The sequence below is a fragment of the Carlito syrichta genome, unplaced genomic scaffold (genome assembly GCF_000164805.1).
Source record: "Carlito syrichta isolate Samal-C Ts95f unplaced genomic scaffold, Tarsius_syrichta-2.0.1 Scaffold200587, whole genome shotgun sequence".
Classification (NCBI taxonomy): domain Eukaryota; kingdom Metazoa; phylum Chordata; class Mammalia; order Primates; family Tarsiidae; genus Carlito; species Carlito syrichta.
The window spans coordinates 347,997-367,523 of record NW_007144683.1 but is presented as its reverse complement, the minus strand read 5'-3'; the positions used below and the strand labels follow the sequence as shown (position 1 = coordinate 367,523).

The window sequence follows — 19,527 nt, the reverse complement described above, 5'->3', positions numbered from 1 at the left end:
TAATCTTTAGGGCAGTTTTTTACAACCTGTTATCCCAATCAAGATGCCAATTAACACCTACCCTACAGTAAAATAAATGAGATAGGCACCACATCTCCTATGGATGTAGAATAGCCAACTCTTCCCAACAATTTATCCTATACCTATACAATGCTGGTTCAGTTATCTCCTGCTCAGCAGTGCCACTTCAACCCCGAATCTCTCTCCTCCCTTATTTCTCCAAGATAACTACTGGTGCTGCCTGTGCCAATGATACAAACACCCTTACTCACTTAATTCTCTGGGATATGATGAAAGAAATTTAACTGGTGTTTAGAAAACAAGTATACCAAAGATTTCTCCAGAAATCCTACCAGAGAAAGATATCAGAAATTTCTCATTTTACAGAAGAGAAAACTAAGGCTGACAACAATAAATAACTTATCCAACAACACTCAGTTAAACCTAGGTCTATCTGATGTCAAAGTCCAAGCTCTTAAAGCACTTTACAATACCATCTCTCAATATAAAAATTATACCTCTAAGTTTTATTTCTTTATGAAATTCAAAGAATAGCCATCCATCTCCAGCAAAGTACCTTTAATAATTAACTCAGAATTGTCACTGCCTTTATATCCTCGAAACTGGGTGGACTACATTTTAAGAAACAGGGCCATGTATTAAAATCACCCAGGACAACGAAAGCCTTCAATTAAACAATGTCCATTTACACAGTAAAAAGATTTCTAAATATAATACCACAGGCAAATACTGTAATATTTATTTTATCCAATAGTACTATGTTGCATAACAATATTAAAACAGCTACTACTTATTGACTGCTTACTTTGTGTCAGATATGTTACATACATCATCTTATGTAGAGGGTATTTTACATCCTTATTTTACATATGAGGAAACAGAGGGTCAAAAGACTTGCTTAACACAGTTGGCTACATAGTAGAGCTGGCATATAAATCAACTCTAAACCAGGCTCTTTTTATTACAGTAGGAGAAAATGTTTCCAAATACTCCATAAAGACCTATTGGGGGAGGGGGAACATGCAAGCCTTTCTGTTTCTCCCATACTGCCACCTCTAGTAGATTCCTGCTAAATAACATAGTGTTGGCATACACATTTCCAGAATTTTAATTTATATAATTACTTCATTTTTAAAAACCAGCTGGCTAAAAATATTTATGCTAAATAAGATATCTATTTTCTATGTATCCTACGAAGAAAGATAATTTTATGCAACATATGTACACTATTGTTAATCAATTTATTAGATCTAAGTTAGTAACTGAGAACAAGTGGTTTTAGAAATACTAATGCTATTTTATACACATCAATACAATTTACATCAGAATGTTAACAGCAAACCCTTAGAATGTTGCCTGTTCCATTCAGTTAAATTTAAATTTAATTCTGATATACACAAAATCTGTAAATGCTTAGATATCTAAATTTTTCAAGGTTGTATAATTTCAATGCAATCTTTTTTCGAAAGAACAACTCTGTAGTGTTTTATAAATGTACCCTAAACAGAAGCAAATGGATTTGTTAAAAACAAATACAATGAAATTAGTGAAGGACAAAAAGAATTAAATTATGTCACACAGAAGCTACTCTTGAAAAGAGTATTTTGAGTGGTTCCATGGGACGGCAGCATTCTAAGCATCAGCAGCTACTAAAGCCCCCACCTATCAGTTCAGGGGGGTCGTGAAGTGGCAAGGATACAGTACCTGATGATGGGCAGGTCGAGGCCCCGCTGCGAACTGAGAAAAGGAGGGAAAACAAACACAAAAGGAAAGGCACAAAGAGTCAGAAACACCACAACAAAAACCAAAATGTCACACAATATGTCAAAAGAAAAAACCCACAGGGGGGAAAAAAAACCACACAAAACAGTCAAAGCTTTGCTGCAGGACAGTGACAGACAGGTACTAAGATTGAACAGGTTAACACCACTTTTGTCATTTATCAGCTGGGAGAGAAACAGCTAAGCTTTTAGGCACATAGGATACTCTCTGACAGGAATATATATATATATATATATATATATATATTTTTTTTTTTCTAAGTCCTAAAATAAAGCAAAAGCAAGTTTGAAACACTAAGTGGTTATAAAAGGACAAACATATGAAAATCAAGTATGTTGTATGTAACTAATCTAGCTGGAGAAAATGAGAAATGTTTATACATTGCAAGATCTAGTGAGGATATCACTATAAAATCCAGTAAGAAATAAAGAATGCAACAGGACTAACCACAAATTTTCTTAAGCTAAGGAGGATATCTTATACATAAAATGGAAGTTTCAATATCTTCCTCTATTGCTTAAAGAATAAAATTTTGTGAAAATATATATTTAAGTTTTAATGCAATTAACTAGCAAAGTTTAATAACAAGCATATCAAGTCAAACAGCTAGTAAAGAATATCAGTCTTTAACATGATCAAAGTGATACTCATAGGCTCGAGAAGAAAAAAAAGTCAAACCTCTCAATTACTATCGTAGACAACAGCAAAACACTGTACATGTACACCTACTGTTATCTGATACCGAGAACAAAAGTTAAAGGAAACGTAACTTCAGCTAAATCATACAGTACCTAAAAGTGGTTAACATATACTTCAACTCTTCCCCTAACTGAAAATGAAAGAAAAAGCTTTTTCATCCATGAAATTTTTCACTGCTAATCCACTAAGATCAAATAATTTGGGTTCCAATACATTTGAAATAAAAGGGACAGAGAAAAGTATTGGGAATGTAGAGCCATATACGGGGACTAACATATTCATTACTGTAATGTTATACCCAGTATAATAGTGAAAAGGAATATTGAGAAAGCAGTTTTGAATGCAAACCATACAGGGTTTTTATTTAATATGGGTAAGGTGCTAAAATGTTTATCTTCACTTGCTCTATTTCCTCTATGGAGCCTTCCTTCTGTCAGATTAACACTACAGATGAATTAGACTGAAGGTTAACTAAGAAACATGCTCAAAATTTAAATTACGTACAATTATAATGTACAAGATTTTGAAATTATTTCCCCAAGTTCCCTTATTTCATACATTAAAATTTCAACAAATTGCAGTAGAACACATGGCCACAACATAGGAGAGACTGCTGAGACAGCTCTGTCAAGAATCAACCTTAGAAGTTTAAGTGTAACCTATTGCTCAAGTAATGAAAAGTACCTTAATGACCTATATGCTCAGATTGTTAGGTCAGCCATTATACTTGGCTGATCACCGTAACGGTTATTCAGAATGATAATAAGCAGCAGCTACAGTTCTTGCAGAAAATTTTCTCTTCAAAGACACTGAGGTCGTATATTTTTAGTTTTCCCATTAGGAGAAAGAAACAGATCATACCTCTATACAGACATCAAGTTTCAAGAACAGGTAATACCACTCATGTGGTATATAAGTAAGGGTGGAAATGAGAAGTTTTTTCAATACTTTTGAAGAAAATAGAAGAGAAAGGCCATATTAAAAAATTAACCTGAGTACAGCAGTAACCTGTCTTATCACTGTTCCACAGAAAGGTACCATTTCTAAGGCTCTCAATTTAAAGTCAAAATTTTATACATTTGGAATGTTCCAATCAAAGGAGAATTTTCTGTGAACAAGAGGAGTATCTTTAAAAATTATGTATAAAAACAAAAACAAAAAAGAAAACCACAACTTAAGTTAGTGGGAAAGTGTCCTGGGAAAGTACCCTAGTCTATTTTGCACTAGTCACCATTGGCTATTGAGTTTTTCATGTGAAATGACAATAGTCTTAAGCCTATGGGCAGATGTAAGCAACAGAACAAACTGTAGTCGCTGCTGGCTCTTACTAAAAATAGAAACTTTTCTTTCTTTACTCTTTTCTTTTTAAAAAAGAAAGGTCTTTAAAATGGTAAGGGTTGTAGATATAAAGGAAAGCAGCCTTCTGTGAACTTGAATCCAATGTTAATGCCACCCACCCACTCACTCACTCACTCGCCCTTTCTGTGCACAGTTAGTAACTGAGCATGGCCAACATAATTAATATTGATATATCTTTGGCCCTTAGCATCACAAAATATAAAAATAACCAATGGTTACAGTTACTGCAAAAGCCAAAAACTGTCCCCCTCTCCTAATTAAGCATTCAATAGCTTCACTATTTTAAACAAAATATTCAAAAATAAACAGCTGATTAAAAAGTTCCAGTACAGCAAGAAAATGGAACAGGAAACTTATCCACCTTTATATTTTAAAATATTTATTTCCACATTATGAGTTTAGCTAAGATACTAAATATCAAATGGAAATACAGACATAAAGATAACCTGAAGAAGGGAAGGGAACCATTTGAAGCCAGTAGGATTGCAAAGGCAGCTGTCCAGGGAAGAACAGAAAAGCCTAAACTGTGCAATTGCCAATGGCCTATTAATGCAGAAATAGAATGGAGTAAGCTTTAGCTGCTCTACAAAGCTACAGGAAGAGACCCTTCCTTAGTGTAACACCTTACCTCTCCTCACCAGTTGGGACAGTTGTGAGATGAATGAGACTAGACTATGACAATTTGGGATGTAAACAGAAAATGCAATCCTGCCAAATTGCATAACCCAACTTCACCCTCCCAACACCAACACAAACAAAATAAGGAATATCGAACCCAAAACAAGAAGCAAGAATAGTCTGGGGTCTGCTAGTCTTGCACTTGTTTTGGGGTATGTAATGGAATGTTATGTGTGTTGTTTTTAGTAATGGGGTGGTAATGGTCACTAGCAGAGCAGATGGCAAAAACTGCATAGAGGATAGTTATCTGAAGAGTTTATGACCACAGAAAAATGGCTGACAACTACAGATAATTTTCCCCTTGATATTAAATTATAGAATTGAAAGGGGTAAAAAGAAGCCTTGAAATTTATCTTTTACATTCAAATTTATCTGAAAGAGACAGCTCACTTCAAGTTTAAAATAAAGAAAAATCTACTCCCCAAATTATTCCTGTCTAATTCCCAATAGAGAAGACCACCCAATTTGTTATTCTTTTCCCCATTATGCCTGGCAGAAACTGCCATGCTAGGTTAGACTTTGAGAGAGGAAGCAATCAATGCATTTCTGTTCATCAGCCAATAAATGGATGTGGTCAAAAATAACGAGTGCCAGAGGCACCACTGCCTGCAAGAAGTACAGTTTGTTATATTGCTTACAATGCAGTATTTTATCCAGCCTCTTCCAGTCAAGGACCTGTAAACGGGAGTCTGTTCCAAAACCTTCCTCCTCTTCCAGTTGTCTGTGCAATGTATTGTCACTGTTCTGCTGGGCTGTCAAAAAAACTGGTTTAGAGATGCAGCTCTTCAGTCAGGTTTTGCGCCAGTTCTAACCATGTAAATTTAATTCTTTTTTCCCCAACAGTTAGAAAAGGGTGGGACAGAGGGAGGAGGGGAGAAAGAGGGCCAAAGAATTCTTTGCAATAAGAGCTTACCATAATATTCCATGTTTAATGATTAGAACCTGAGATCTGGTGAGATCTCAGGCCCACTCCAAGTAGTCAAGGGTCCACATCCCCAAACCACTCTCAGAACAAAACTTTCATCAGACATCTTGTTGAACATTTCAGCAAAAAAAAAAAAGAGATAAGCAAATAGGCAACTAGGACCAAAGTCCCATCTCTTAGAATGGTCCCTCCACCCTCTGGGGAGAACCAGAATCTAAGAACAGGTATTGCAGAAAAGGGAAAGAGGGAAAAGGAAGACAGGAAAGGGTAAGAAAGAGATTACATTTTGGTGCAGTCTATGCTCTCCTAGTTCTTTGAGTAAGTCTTTGGCACATTTCAGTAATTCGAAGTTCATGCATATAACCAAATGAATAGGAGCTAATGCAATGAAGTATTTCTACACTCCAGGCAAAAAAGCAGGGATGGGGAAAAAAAGAAGATCCCTGTATTCTAAAGAATACACAAAGCTGAGGTACAAAGAGGGATGTGAGAAACACAATGTGAGATGTTACAGAAGCAACTTCTAGCCAAAGCTAATCATGCAGGGCAGGAAACAACGTTCTAAGGAATGGACAGCTGAAGCCACTGTACATTTTTGTGAAACAGAAGGATGAACCTTGAGTAAATTCTCAGTCTTTGTAGTATTTATTGCAATCCATGTAAAGGGCGAACAAAGAGGATGACAGCATTTATATACTTGTATGACAATTTATTTACCATTGGAGAAAATAAATACATCCACTGGCATATACCATGCATCTATTCACAGTCAAATGATTAGAACTGATCTAGTGACACTGATTAAGAAGTCTTACTTCCTAAGCCATTAGAATCTCAGGCTCTAATTAGTGAAATTCAATTAATTTCTAAAATCATTTTACTTTACTCTTCTCCTAAATTTTGAACAACTACAAAAATTAAGAGCTGAAATGAAGTAAACCTGAATGCAATCAGGAGTAACAAACAAAGAAAAAGCCACAAAAACGTACAAGATAAAAAGCCCTACCTCTTAATACATTTAAGCTATTCCTATAGGTAAGGCCTGAAAATGCAAAACTAGTCAATAATAGCAGTAAAAAATTTTTAAATATATATATATGTATATGTATGTGTATATACACACACACACACACACACACACACACACACACACACACACACACACACACACACGTTTACATAAATAAACTTTGGAACAAATCTCCAAAATCCATTAAAAATATATGCCTAAGGAGCCAAGCTACTATACACACAAATGTAGGTAGAGAACATAATCTAGAACAAGCTTCTGCTTACTTACCGGAGAACGGGTTTGAGGTTGTGAATTCATTGTCTGAGGGGCTTGAGGATATACCAACGTGGTTGGACCTGCATTCTGTCCAGAGGGATAAGGGGTCTGTCAAAGAACACCAAGAAAAATATCATATTTTCAAAAAATATGGCATGGCAATTCAAATTCAAAATGTTCACAAGAAGCTTATAGAAGTGGTTATTATTAATGTGATTTATTTACAGTTCGAATTTTTAAATTTTTTAACAACTTTATCACAATATCCAATAACTCACATCAGTGTAGCTTTAATTTTTTATTTTTAAGCAAATGGGAGGTTCTCACTATGTTGTACAGGCTGGTCTTAAACTCCTAGGCTCCAGTGATCCTTCTGCCTTAGCCTCCCGAGTAGGTGGGACTACAAGCACAAGTCAATGTGCCCGACTAGTACAGCATTTTTAAAAAGTTACTGTACACCTCATGAGAAAACATCATCAGCAACCCAAAGTCTAGGTACAGTCATTTCTAAAATTTTGAGCCACTGAGGCATTTTAGTTTTAAGTATATATTACAACCCAGGGAAAAGAATCCCAGGATTTCTTCCCTTGTGTATTTTCATGTTGTTTCTTCATGATCCATGGTTCCAGTCAGCATTGTCAGTACAATGAAACCAAACTGATGGGATAAGAACAGATTACTCTGCCATTTTTTTCTAAATCTTTGAGTTACACATCAAATTTGGGGACAATCACTCAATACTTATTTGACCTGCCTGTGAAGTTCACGATTTTCCCAGCCTATGATCATCAATGACTTTGATTTTGCCAAAGTAACCATGCTTCATCATCATGGTTAGACACTGGACAATGACTGTTCAGCACGTCCCAATAAAAACCTGGTGCTTGTCTCTCTTTTCTGCATTGCAGCACGAAAGGGTGATAAAAGACTAGGTGTGATTATTTAAAACCATGAGTGCAAGAGGACTTCCTGTCAGTTCATCTGTTTCTAAAATGGACAGCCTGAAACACAAACAAAATCAAGCCTAGCTCAGGAAACCTGCTACTGCTAGGTGTGTTTTCCCTTTAGGAAGACATCTCAGAGTCACAATTATCATCCACACAGTTAACTGTTCTATTACTGCTGTAATCTTGTCAAAGAGTACACCTTAATCTTTTTACATGATCTCATAAAAATAAATGTATCAATAAGAACTTTATATAAAAGCTCAGAATACGTTATAATATGATACATACATGACCTGACAATTAAGTTAGTGAAGCTGCCACCATGTGCTTAAGTTGGCAAAACTACAAACAATTCAGTAAGGTTTCATAACCTTAGTAATATCAGCGTTTCACAGCTATGTTCATATTGACGTGTGGTGGTGTCTTGCTGAGTGGCATTCACTATTGTTACATGTTTTTGTGTGACATTGCATGAATGCTGGAGACTGAATTAGAGCAACAAACATTAAATTTCTTGTTAAACTTGGCAAGAGTGAACGTGAAATCAGCAGCATGTCAGTTCATGGAGATAATGCCATAAAGAAAACAGCAGTGTACAAATGGAGTAAACCTTAATCTTTTTACATGATCCCATTAAAAAAATGTATCAATAAGAACTTTATATAAAAGCTTAGAATAAGTTATAATATGATACATACACGACCTGACAATTAAGTTAGTGAAGCTGCCACCATGTGCTTAAGTTGGCAAAACTGTACAAACAACTCAGTAAGGTTTCATAACCTTAATATATCATCTAAGGGGAAAGAAAGTGTCACTGATGAAGAGAGTTCAGGACAGTAACTGATGAGCAGAACAGATGAAAACATTGCAACAATTCATTGAACTGTGCGTCAAAATTATTGGTTTACTATTAAAAGCACAGCAAACCACATAAACATCAATAGAGAAGCAGGAAAATCTTAACTGAAAATCTTGGCATGAGAAAAGTGTGTAAAAATGGTCCCTAAGGAGCTCTTGTATCACTACAATGCACCAGCTCACATAGCACTGTGTGGAAGTTTTTAGACAGTAAACAAATAATTGTATTAGAGCACCCTCCCTACTCACCTTATCTGGTCCCCAATGATTTTTTTCTTTACTCTAAGATAAAGGAAATATTGAAAGAAAGATATTTTGATGACATTCAGAACATCAAGGGTAATACTGCTCTGATGGCCACTCCAGAAAAAGAGTTCCAAAATTGCTTTGACAAGTGGACTAGGCACAGGCATTAGTGCATAGTTTTCCAAGGGGAATACTTCGAAGGTGACCACAGTGATATTCAGCAATGAGATATGTAGCATTTTTTCTAGGATGAGTTTGCAAACTTAACTGTCAGTCCTCATATATTAGCTTACCATAGGTTTTCTGAAATTATGAACATAAGCTTTTCATTATAAATCCCTGTTAAGTATTATAGACTAATATACTATGCGCTAGTGAATTATAAAAAAAAATACTTGTAACATATTTTAAATTAAATGCTACCAAGAGCAATGGACACAGAATCCCAGGACTTGAATTCAAATCCCAAAAACCACTACTTACTATTGCTGTTACTTTGGACAATTGATTTATCTTTCCTATGAATATAAAAGGAACAATGCACTGGCTTCACAAGGCAGTTTACAAAGATTAAATGAGAAAAAGTAAATTACTGTGCAATAACCTTACTCACCACTATTCCAGTTCTAGTTCTACAAATAAGAAAATCAAGGACCAGAAAATTTAAGTGTCTTACCTAATACAACAAAATTAATAATATAACTAGAAAGTATGTAAACTTTGCCTTAAAAAAAAGTTTATATTATTTTTGGCATCTGTTGACCACTTAATGTTCACCTGGGATCACCAATTTTAAAGCGAATGTTTAAAATAAGTCATCACGGCTTTGAAATAATGAAATCAAAACAAAGTCAACAGCTTCACATTAGACACAGAGGATATAGGGCAATCTTTCTTTTTTCTTTTTTTTTTTTCATTAATCAGTATTTTTTATTATGGTTTTGTGGGGTACAGTTAAGTGTTAGGTGTACAATGACGTTTCATTCAGGCACCCTGTAGATAAGAAGTGTTTTCCCATCCCCCGACAGATATTTGCTCCCGTATATCCCATCCCCCTCCCCCCATAGTTTCCCAGTACCATCAGTCATTTTCTTATAGTATTGCATTGGATGTTCAAGGTCCATTATATGAGTGAGAACATGTGATATTCAGATCTTTGTTTTTGTGAGAGGTCACTCAGTATTATAGACTCTAGTTCCATCCAGGTTGCAGCGAAATTCATGATTTTGTTCTTTTTTATGGCTGCGTAGTATTCCATCGTGTATATGTACCACATTTTTTAATCCAGTCCTCTTTTGGTGGGCAGCATGGTTGTTTCCAGGTTCTTGCTATTGTGAACAACGCTGCGATAAACATACGTGTGCAGGTATCTTTTTTATAGAGTGATTTGTGTTCCTCAGGGTATATTCCCAGTAGGGGGATTGCAGGGTCATATGGGCAATCTTTCAATGGTATCCTATATAGCCATCTCTGTGGCTGATTCTGAGGTTCCACATCAGGATGATTTTCTTTCTTACTTCATTCCACCTAAATCAAATGGCCACATTCAAAAACATGGCAGCAAGTATCTTAGGACTATGAAATAGTGGCTAAGTGGATAAAACATGATCCCGAAAATACTCAAACTTTTCTCACCAAAAACTGCTTTCAGCACTGTTTCAAATATGAAGTTTACATGTATGTACAGCAAACAAACTCTGAAAGGCTGAAAGTTTGACTACTTTAACTTAAGAAACATTGGGGAATGAATTCCTTACCAATTTGTCTACATTCAGATCAGGAAAGTATTTCTTCAAGTTGTATTTATTACAGGAATTGAATGTAGTTTTAAAATACAGCACTGATTTCATTCTTCATTAAATTAATAAAAACCATCAGGTGTTCAGAAAGGTATTTCTCATTAATATCTCAGAATATATTTTGATACTTTATTCTCAACTTTTAAGCTCTTGGTATTTTCAAACAAGCTTCTAGCTCTCAAGATACTAAAAATAACACTGAAATACCCCAATTAAAAAATGTAAACATAATTTTTCTATATTTCAAAGAGTTAGGTTGGCACTTTGTTCTCTCTTAGATGCTGTACCATAGAAAGAACTGGAACAAGACAAGGAAGCCCACTGTCATCACTCCTATTTAACACAGTGCTACATGGAAATCCTAGCCAGAGCAATAAGGCAAGAGAAAAAAATTAAAGTATTCAAACAGGAAAAGAGAAAGTTAGATTATCACTCTTTGCAGATGATATGATTCTACATCTAGAATATGCTAAAGATTCCACCAAAAGACTCCTAGCACTCTTACATGACTTCAGCAAAGTTTGGAGACACAAATATCAGTGCTCAGAAATCAGTTACATTTCTATAGACCAACAATGTTCAGGCTGAGAATCAAATCAAGAACACAATCTCATTTACAATAGCCAGAAAAAATAAAATAAAATACCTCAGAACACATCTAAGCAAACAGGGGAAGAGCTCTGTTGAGAACTATAAAACACTGCTAAAAGAAATAAAAGGTGACTCCAAACAAGCAGAAAAACATTAGAATCAATATTGTTAAAATGCCTATACTTTCTAAAGCAATCTACAGATTCAACGCAATCCCTATCAAATTAGCAGCAGCATTCTTACACATCTAGAAAAAACAATACTTAAATTCATATGAAAGCAAAAAGGGCCCAGATAGCCAAAGCAATCCTAAGCAAAGAGAACAAAGCGAGACACATCACAATGCCAGGCTTCCAACTTTACTGAAAGGCTACAGTAACTGAAACAGGATGGTACTGGAACAAAAATAGACTCACAGACCAATGAAACAACTGAGAACTCAAAAATAAAATCACTGTCTTACAACCATTTCATTTCATCTTTGACAAAGTCAGCAAAAATCAAACACGGGGGAACAGACCCTATTTGACAAACGGTGCTGGAAAAATTGGCTAACCATATGCAGAAGAATGAAGCTGGACCTATTACTCTCACCATATCCAAAAATGAACTCAAGATGGATTAATGACTTAAACGTAAGGCCTCAAACTATGAAAATCCTAGAAGCAAGCCTAGAAAACACTCTTCTGGACATCAGTCTAAGCAATGAATGTATGACCAGGGACTCAAAGGCAAATACAACATAAACCAAAATTGGCAGCTGAGACTTAATCAAATTAAACAATTTCTGCTCAGCAGAAGAAACTACTGATAGAGTAAACAGACAACCTACGGAATGAGAGAAAATATTTGCAAACTATGTATCCAACCAAGGATGAATATCCAGAATCTATGAAGAACTCACAATTTAAAAAGTGGGCAAAGAACACGAACAGATCCATCTCAAATGAAGACATATAATTAGCCAACAAACATAGGAAAAAGTATTCAACAATACCAATCATCAGAAAAATGCAAATCAAAACCACAATGAGATACCATCTCACACCAGTCACAATGCATTTTTTTTTTTGACATTTCAAAGATACTTTTTATTGAGCTGAATTTTAAAGCCCACTATGTACTAAGCTTCCAAAGAACAGGAATTGTTAAAAGCTTTTCTAAATCTATTCCATCATTTTACCACATTTTTAGGCGGAACTAAATCTTCTTTTTCTTTTTTTTTTTTATTACAAAGATGCGGGGTACAATTCAGGGTTAGGCTGATTTCGCAGGTACCCTTGTTGATGAGGTATGCTCCTCCCTCCCCTAGAAGTTTCCCTCAACTTCCAATCCCACCCCCCACCTTGACAGTTTCCTATTACTGCCAAACGCTTTCTTATAGTATTATAATTGTTCCAAAGGTCCGCTTATGAGTGAGAACATATGGTACTCTGTTCTTTGTTTCTGTGATAGATTACTGAGTATGATCGACTCCGACTCCATCCAAGTTGCTGTGAAGTCCACATATTTGTCCTTCTTTTGGCTGCATAATATTCCATTGTGTATATGTACAATTTCTTTATCCAGTCCAGCTTTGATGGGCAACATGGTTGGTTCCATGTTTTTGCTATTGTGAACAGAGCTGCAACAAACATACACGTGCAGGTATCTTTTTTGTAGAATGATTTGAGTTCCTCCGGGTATAATCCTAATAAGCAAATTGCTGGGTCATATGGAAGGTCAATTTCTAGTTCTTTTAGAAATCGCCACACTGTCTTCCAAAGAAGTTGCACTAGTTTGCATTCTCACCAACAGTGTAGAAGCGTTCCTTTTTCTCCACATCCTTGCCAGCATCTGGTGGTGTTTGTTTTATTAATGATGGCCATTCTTACTGGGGTTAGGCAGTATCTCAATGTGGTTTTGATTTGTATTTCTCTGATGATGAGTGAGGCTGAGCATTTATTTATGTGTCTGTTAGCTGCCTGTATATCTTCTTCTGAGAAGTGTCTATTCATGTCTTTTGCCCACTTTTTAAAGGGGCTGTTTGTTTTTTATCTTTCAGTGCATTTGAGTTCCTTGTAGATACTAGATGTTAGGCCTTTGTCAGATATACAGTTGGCAAATATTTTTTCCTATTCTGTGGGCTGTCGTCCTGCTCTCTTTATGGTTTCTTTTACTTTGCAGAAGCTCGTTAGTTTGATGAGGTCCCTTTTGTCTATCTTATTTCTTAAAGTATTATAGCCTTTAGGGTCCTGAATAGGAATTGGTTGCCAGTTCCAATTTCCATAAGGGTGTCTCCTGCATTTTCTAAGATTCTTATAGTTTGAGGTTTTACGTTTAGGTCTTTGATCCATTTAGAGTCAATTTTTGTATAGTACAATGAATATTATTAAAAAGTCAAAAAACAACAGATATTGACAAGTTTGCAGGGAAAAGGGAACATTCATGTATTGTTGGTAGGAATGTAAGCTAGTTCAACCCTTGTGAAAAGCAGTCTGGCAATCTAATACATTGTCCACCTTTATGAGTTACAGACTTGTATTCTTATTTTCATAGTTAATTTTATGTTTCAGTAAAACTGAACCTTTTAATTCATTGAGAAGATAAGAACACAATAAGCCGAGCTTGGTGGCTCAGACTGTAATCCCGCGCCTTTGGGAGGCCGAGGTGAGTGGATAGCCTGAGCCCGCGGGTTCGAGACCCGCCTGGGCGGCGAGACCTCATCTCTACAATAAATCAAAAAATCAGCTGGGCAGGGTAGCGCACGCCTGTAATTCCGGCTACTTGGAAGGCTGAGGCGGAAGGATCGCCGGAGCTCAGCAGGTCGAGGCTGCGGTGGCCGGGAGCAGCCACTGCACTCCAGTCTGGGTGACAGAGTGAGACTCCAACTCAAAAAAAAAAAAAAACACAGAATAGTAACAACAAACACTAGGAAATGATGTAAAGAAACTGTTAACAAACACAAGAAACTGTTAACAAAATGTAACTGAAGACAAGCCAATCAGAATAGTTCTTATGGTGCATATACAACCTTTAAGTCCATAACAATTATTTGTAAAAAACTGATTTGGACAGTCAACCAGAAATAGAAATCTGAGGATGAATTCCATTACAACAAAGAACAAACTAACAAAGGATATTACGTATAAAAAGAGTCCAGATGCAATGGTTTTCAAAAGATGAATATGTGAAAAAATCAATAATAGATTTTCAATTTTTACAATATAGCACAATGGTCTTAAGCCAAGAAAAATAATTATAACAGAAAACATTTACATACCTCTATGTTTCAGGTACTGTTGTAAGTACTTTACATAAAACTCAGACATGAAAATGTCATTTCTCTTATTGTACAACTTTGCCATCACCTAAAATTCTTCCATAAAAACTAACCTCAACACTATACATGTGTGGACACAAATAAATTTGACTAAAAAATTAAGTTGCCAGTTTTTCAAAGAACTATTTGGTAATGCTTATAAAATTTTAAGTGAGCTTATCCCTCTGACACCACAATTTCATTTCTAGGAATGTACCTGGTAAATATAATCAGAATGAGCTAAAACCACTCAACAACAATAACAACAACAAAAAACCTGGAAACATTTTAAATTATCATATATAGAAAAGAAGCAAAATAATGCTGTTCTCAAACAATGAGAGAATACAGCATAATCTTTCAAAGAATAATATACATCTATATGCATCATAATGAAAAATGTCTATAAATTAAGTGACAAAAGCAAAGTGAAGAATTTTTAAGTATACAAAAAACCTACCGGGTGGGAACAGTGGTTCACACCTATAATCCCAACACTTTGGGAGGAAGAATTGGGAGGATTGCTTGAGCTGAGGAGTTCAAGACCAGCCTGGGTAAAATAGTGAGACATCCTCTCTACAGAAAATTTAAAAATTAGCCAGGCATAGTGATGCACACCTGTAACCACAGCTACCCCAGAGTCTGAGGTAGAAGGATCATCTTAGTCTATGAGGTCGAGGCTGCACTGAGCTATTAACATGCCACTGCACTCCAACCTGAGCAATAGAGTGAGAACCCAACTCCAAAAAAAAAAAAGACCCTACCTGCGTTATTATTTTTAATGACAGAATTTCACTCTATCACCCAGGCTGCAGTGCAGTGGTGCAATCCTGGCTCACCACAAGCTCGAACTCCTGGCCTAAAGTGATCCTCCTGTCTCAATCTTCCAAGTAGCTAGTATTACAAGCACATGGCACCACACCTGGCTGATTTTTTTTTTTTTTTTTGTAGAGACATGGTCTTGAACACCGGGGCTCAAACAGTCCTCCTGACTTGGCCTCCCAAAGTAATGGGATTACAGGTGTGAATGACGACACCAGGTCTAATTTTTAAAAAAAATATGCATATGCACATAGTATACACATCAACAAATAAACACAAAATGTGTTTAGAAAAATATGTAGCAAACAATATTCTCTACTTTGAAGGAACGGGAGGTCCGAAGGAAGGTACAGGATACAACTTGTAGGTTTTATTTTATACTGTTACGTTTTATGTGTTTTTCCCTTTCAAGGATCAATAGGCTTGTAACAGTAATAAAAACATAATAAAGACAACCTCTATTAAGTCCTTCAGCTTCCCTTGCATGTAATACAAAAATGCAAAGCAAACTAGAACACTCAGTAGAAGGTCTGCTATTTTGCAAAGTTCTAAATGATTTTTGAACACAACTAAAATCCCATAAATCACAGTGAAAACTAAATCAACAATATTTGTTGAAGTCTAGCACAAAGGAGATGCTGTGGTATTGGCTATGTACATAAATGAGATCTAAGATAAATGATTTTTTTTAAGCGTCAGAAGTTTTATTATTAAATCAATAAAGAGAGAAAGATACACTCAGCTTCAGTGTATCAACCTTTGCAGTCAGTAAAAAAGATAAAGAACAACATTTAATGATATGGAAAGATACTGAGAGAGAATCTTGAAACAAATCCATACAGATAGATATAGAATGTACTAGGGGCATAAAATCAGTAGGAAAATACCAAAATTAATAAGTTGTACTGGGAGAACTAAATAATCATTTTAGGGAAAAAGGTGATTAGCCATGCACAACTCTTAATAGCCCCTCTCCCAAAAAAGAATTCCAAACTGATTAAAATATTGGAATATAAAATTTGAAATTCTAAAGGTGCTAGACGCAAATCTATTTCTACCATCTTAGAACTGGAAATGTCTTTTTAAAGTCTGAATAAGAAGACAACACAGTTAACCAGTAACTTGAAAAATTAGGCTATTACTATTAATTTATACAAATTATTAACTTTGCTTTAAAATTTTTCTTTAGAAATACATATATAAAAATACAGATGCATATGTAACTGTTCCTTTGTACTTAGTAGCCATTATAGGATATAAATTAGTAGGGAGGCTGGGTGCAGTGGCTCATGTCTGTAATCTCAGCACTTTAGGAGACCAAGAGGACCGCTTCAGTCCAGGAGTTCAAGATCAGCCTATGCAACATAGGGATACCTCAAATATACAGAAAAATCAGAAAATTAGCCAGGTCTGGTAGCACACACCTGTCAATACAGCTAGTCGGGAAGCTGAGGCAGAAGGATCACCTGAGCCCAGGTGGTTGAGGCTGCAGTGAGCCGTGGGCTATGCTACTGTACTCCAGCCATAAGACAGAATGAGACCCCTACTCAAAAAGTAAAAAATGAAAAATAATAAATTAATTGTGAAAAATTCTTCCACCTAATAAATATTTGACACTTAAATCTGGTCAGAGAAATAAATATAATAACTTAAAGTCTAAACCAGGCAACTTCAACCTCTTGAAAACTGTTTTCTTAAGTGCCACACAACCAATGCAAACAGAAACTTCTGCAATAATTATAAATGTTCCATATTGGCATGGTTAAAATGGTAGCTAGTAGCCATATGTGATGACAGAACACACATGAAATCTGGCTAATACAATTGAGAAAATAATTTTTTATTTAAATGAATTTTATTCCACTTAATTGTTACTGTAGAAAACAAGTAGCAAAATTTACCATCTTAATCATTGTTAGGTGTATAGCACAGTAGTGTTAACTATATACACATTATGCAACACCTCTAGAACTTTTTCATCTTGCAAATCTAACACTCTGTAACCACTGATTCAATTTAATTTTACATATATACATTTCAATCTCTTAGAATTTAAAGAGCTACATATGGCCAGTAGCTACCCCACTGCAGAGTATAGGTAGATAAAGCTGTTAATTCCCAAGTTTTACTCTTTTGAAGCCTACATTTTATATCATTACACACTTCTATAACTTGACTTTTACAGAAGTACAGTAATATCCAACAAATAAGATTACAATATAGGCTGTATGTAGTGGCTCATGCCTACAATCCTAGTACTCTAGGAGGTCAAGGCAGGAGGACTGCTTAAGCCCAGGTCAAGGCTGCGGTGAGCAGTGACTGTGCCACACTGTATTCCAACCTGGACAACAGAATGAGACATCGACTGAAGAAAAAAAAAAAAGGGAGGAGGGGGAGAGAGGGGACAGGTGCAGTGGCTCATGTCTGTAATCTCAGCTCTTTGGGAGACTGAGGGAGAAGGATCACTTAAGCTCAGGAGTTCGAAACCAGCCTGGACAATATAGCGAGACTCTCTTTCTACTCCCCACAAAAAAGCTATTCTCAAAGTGTAATTCAAGGTTTCCTCTGAGGGAGCCAAAAAAGGGGGGGAAAAAACAGAAAACAAACAAACAAGCCCTACAATACGGAACATTGGAAAGGGAGGCAGAGATCTATCATTGAATTTCCTATGCAATCAAGCATGTCCCTTGTTTTCCTCAGCTAAAGACATAAGCTTCAAGTCACTCACCAAAGTGTGGTCCACAGAGCCCTGGGCATCTCTGCAACCCTATCAGAAAGAGCCTCGGAGGTAAAAAAAAAAATTTCCTAATATCAATACTAAGATGTTATTGCCTGTGTTGCCATTTTCAATAACAACAGAAAAGCAAGGTAAGTAAAGCTACTAGGACACCTTAGTAAGGAAAAAAAAATCAAGGCAATGACAGCCACTGTATTCTTCATTCCTGCACCTTTACCATAAATTCACATTTTTGAAAAAACAAAAAGGAAAGTAAATGAAAGGGGGAAAATTACGTACAATTGACCACCTATGTTCCTTACCCTGAACTGTACCCCACACCTTTAAAATTTAGGAAAAGGGGGGAAATTACTTATTAATGCCACTTCTTCAACGATAAAAGTTTATTATTACTTTCATATAATTATAGATTCATATGAAGTTTGAGAAATAATAGAGATCTCATATACTCTTCATCAAGTTTCCCTAATATCTTACCTAACTATACTACAGTATAAGTTAGAAAAACAGCATTGATACAATCCACCAATATTATTTAGATTTCTCCAGTTTTAAAAAACATACACATTTTTGAGTGTATAAAGTTCTGTGCAACTTTATCTCACGTACAAATTCCCATAACCATCACTACAGTCAAAACACAGAAAAGTTCCTTCACAAGATCTGAGGCCCTATCCTATTATAGCTACAAACATCTTCCATCTTCCCTCATTTTTCTCCCCTGGCAACAGATAATGTATTCCCCATATCTATAAATGTGGTCATTTAAAGGAGGTTATATAAATGAAATCATATACTATGAAAGCATGTTAGCAAAGGCCTTTTTAATATACTGAATGATCAAATGAGAAAACATAGAACAATTCTGCTGCACACTGAGGTTAACAACTCTGCTACACACTTACCTGATAAGTAAGATGGTTGTACCAAGAAGAAGCACTTGTAATATAATACTATTTGAGACATAAACAGAACTAGCTGATTTTTCATGCAAAGACCTTTTACTGAAAGAATGACTTAGCAGGAAAAAATTATGCTTACACAGACTTGGATGTGTGGCAATCATTTTTTTTTTTTTGAGTTGGAATCTCACTCTATAGCCCAGGCTAGAGTGCAGTGGCACATTCACAGTCACCGCAGCCTCCACCGGCTGGACTCAGGTGATCCTTCCGCATCAACCTTTCAAGTAACTGAACTACAGGCACGCCCCACCATGGCCAGCTAATTTTTTGATTTACTGTAAAGATGAGGTCTTGCCAAGTTGCCCATGCTCATATTCTTCACAACAGCAAAAGATGGCAGCAACTCAAGTGTTCACTGAGATGTGAATGGATAAAAGTGCTAAATAAGCAAATATGCTAAAATAAGAAAAATATAATACATACATACAATGAAATATTATTTGCTCTGAAAGAAGGAAATTCTGATACATGCTACACCACAGGTATACCTTGAAGACATTATACTAACT

General features: G+C 35.8%; 1 protein-coding gene across 1 annotated transcript in view; it reads right to left on the bottom strand.

The window, feature by feature from the left end:
• Window positions 1–1,725: 1,725 nt before the first annotated feature.
• LOC103253106 overlaps window positions 1,726–19,527 on the bottom strand; it is a gene marked incomplete at its 3' end in the record, with an annotated part of 88,807 nt that continues 71,005 nt past the window's right edge. The window contains exons 5-7 of the mRNA XM_021709376.1: window positions 6,765–6,860; window positions 5,178–5,291; window positions 1,726–1,758 (exon numbers count right to left, since the gene is read on the bottom strand). Coding sequence (XP_021565051.1) covers window positions 1,726–1,758; window positions 5,178–5,291; window positions 6,765–6,860 — 243 coding nt within the window. The remainder of the gene's footprint in view (window positions 1,759–5,177; window positions 5,292–6,764; window positions 6,861–19,527) is intronic.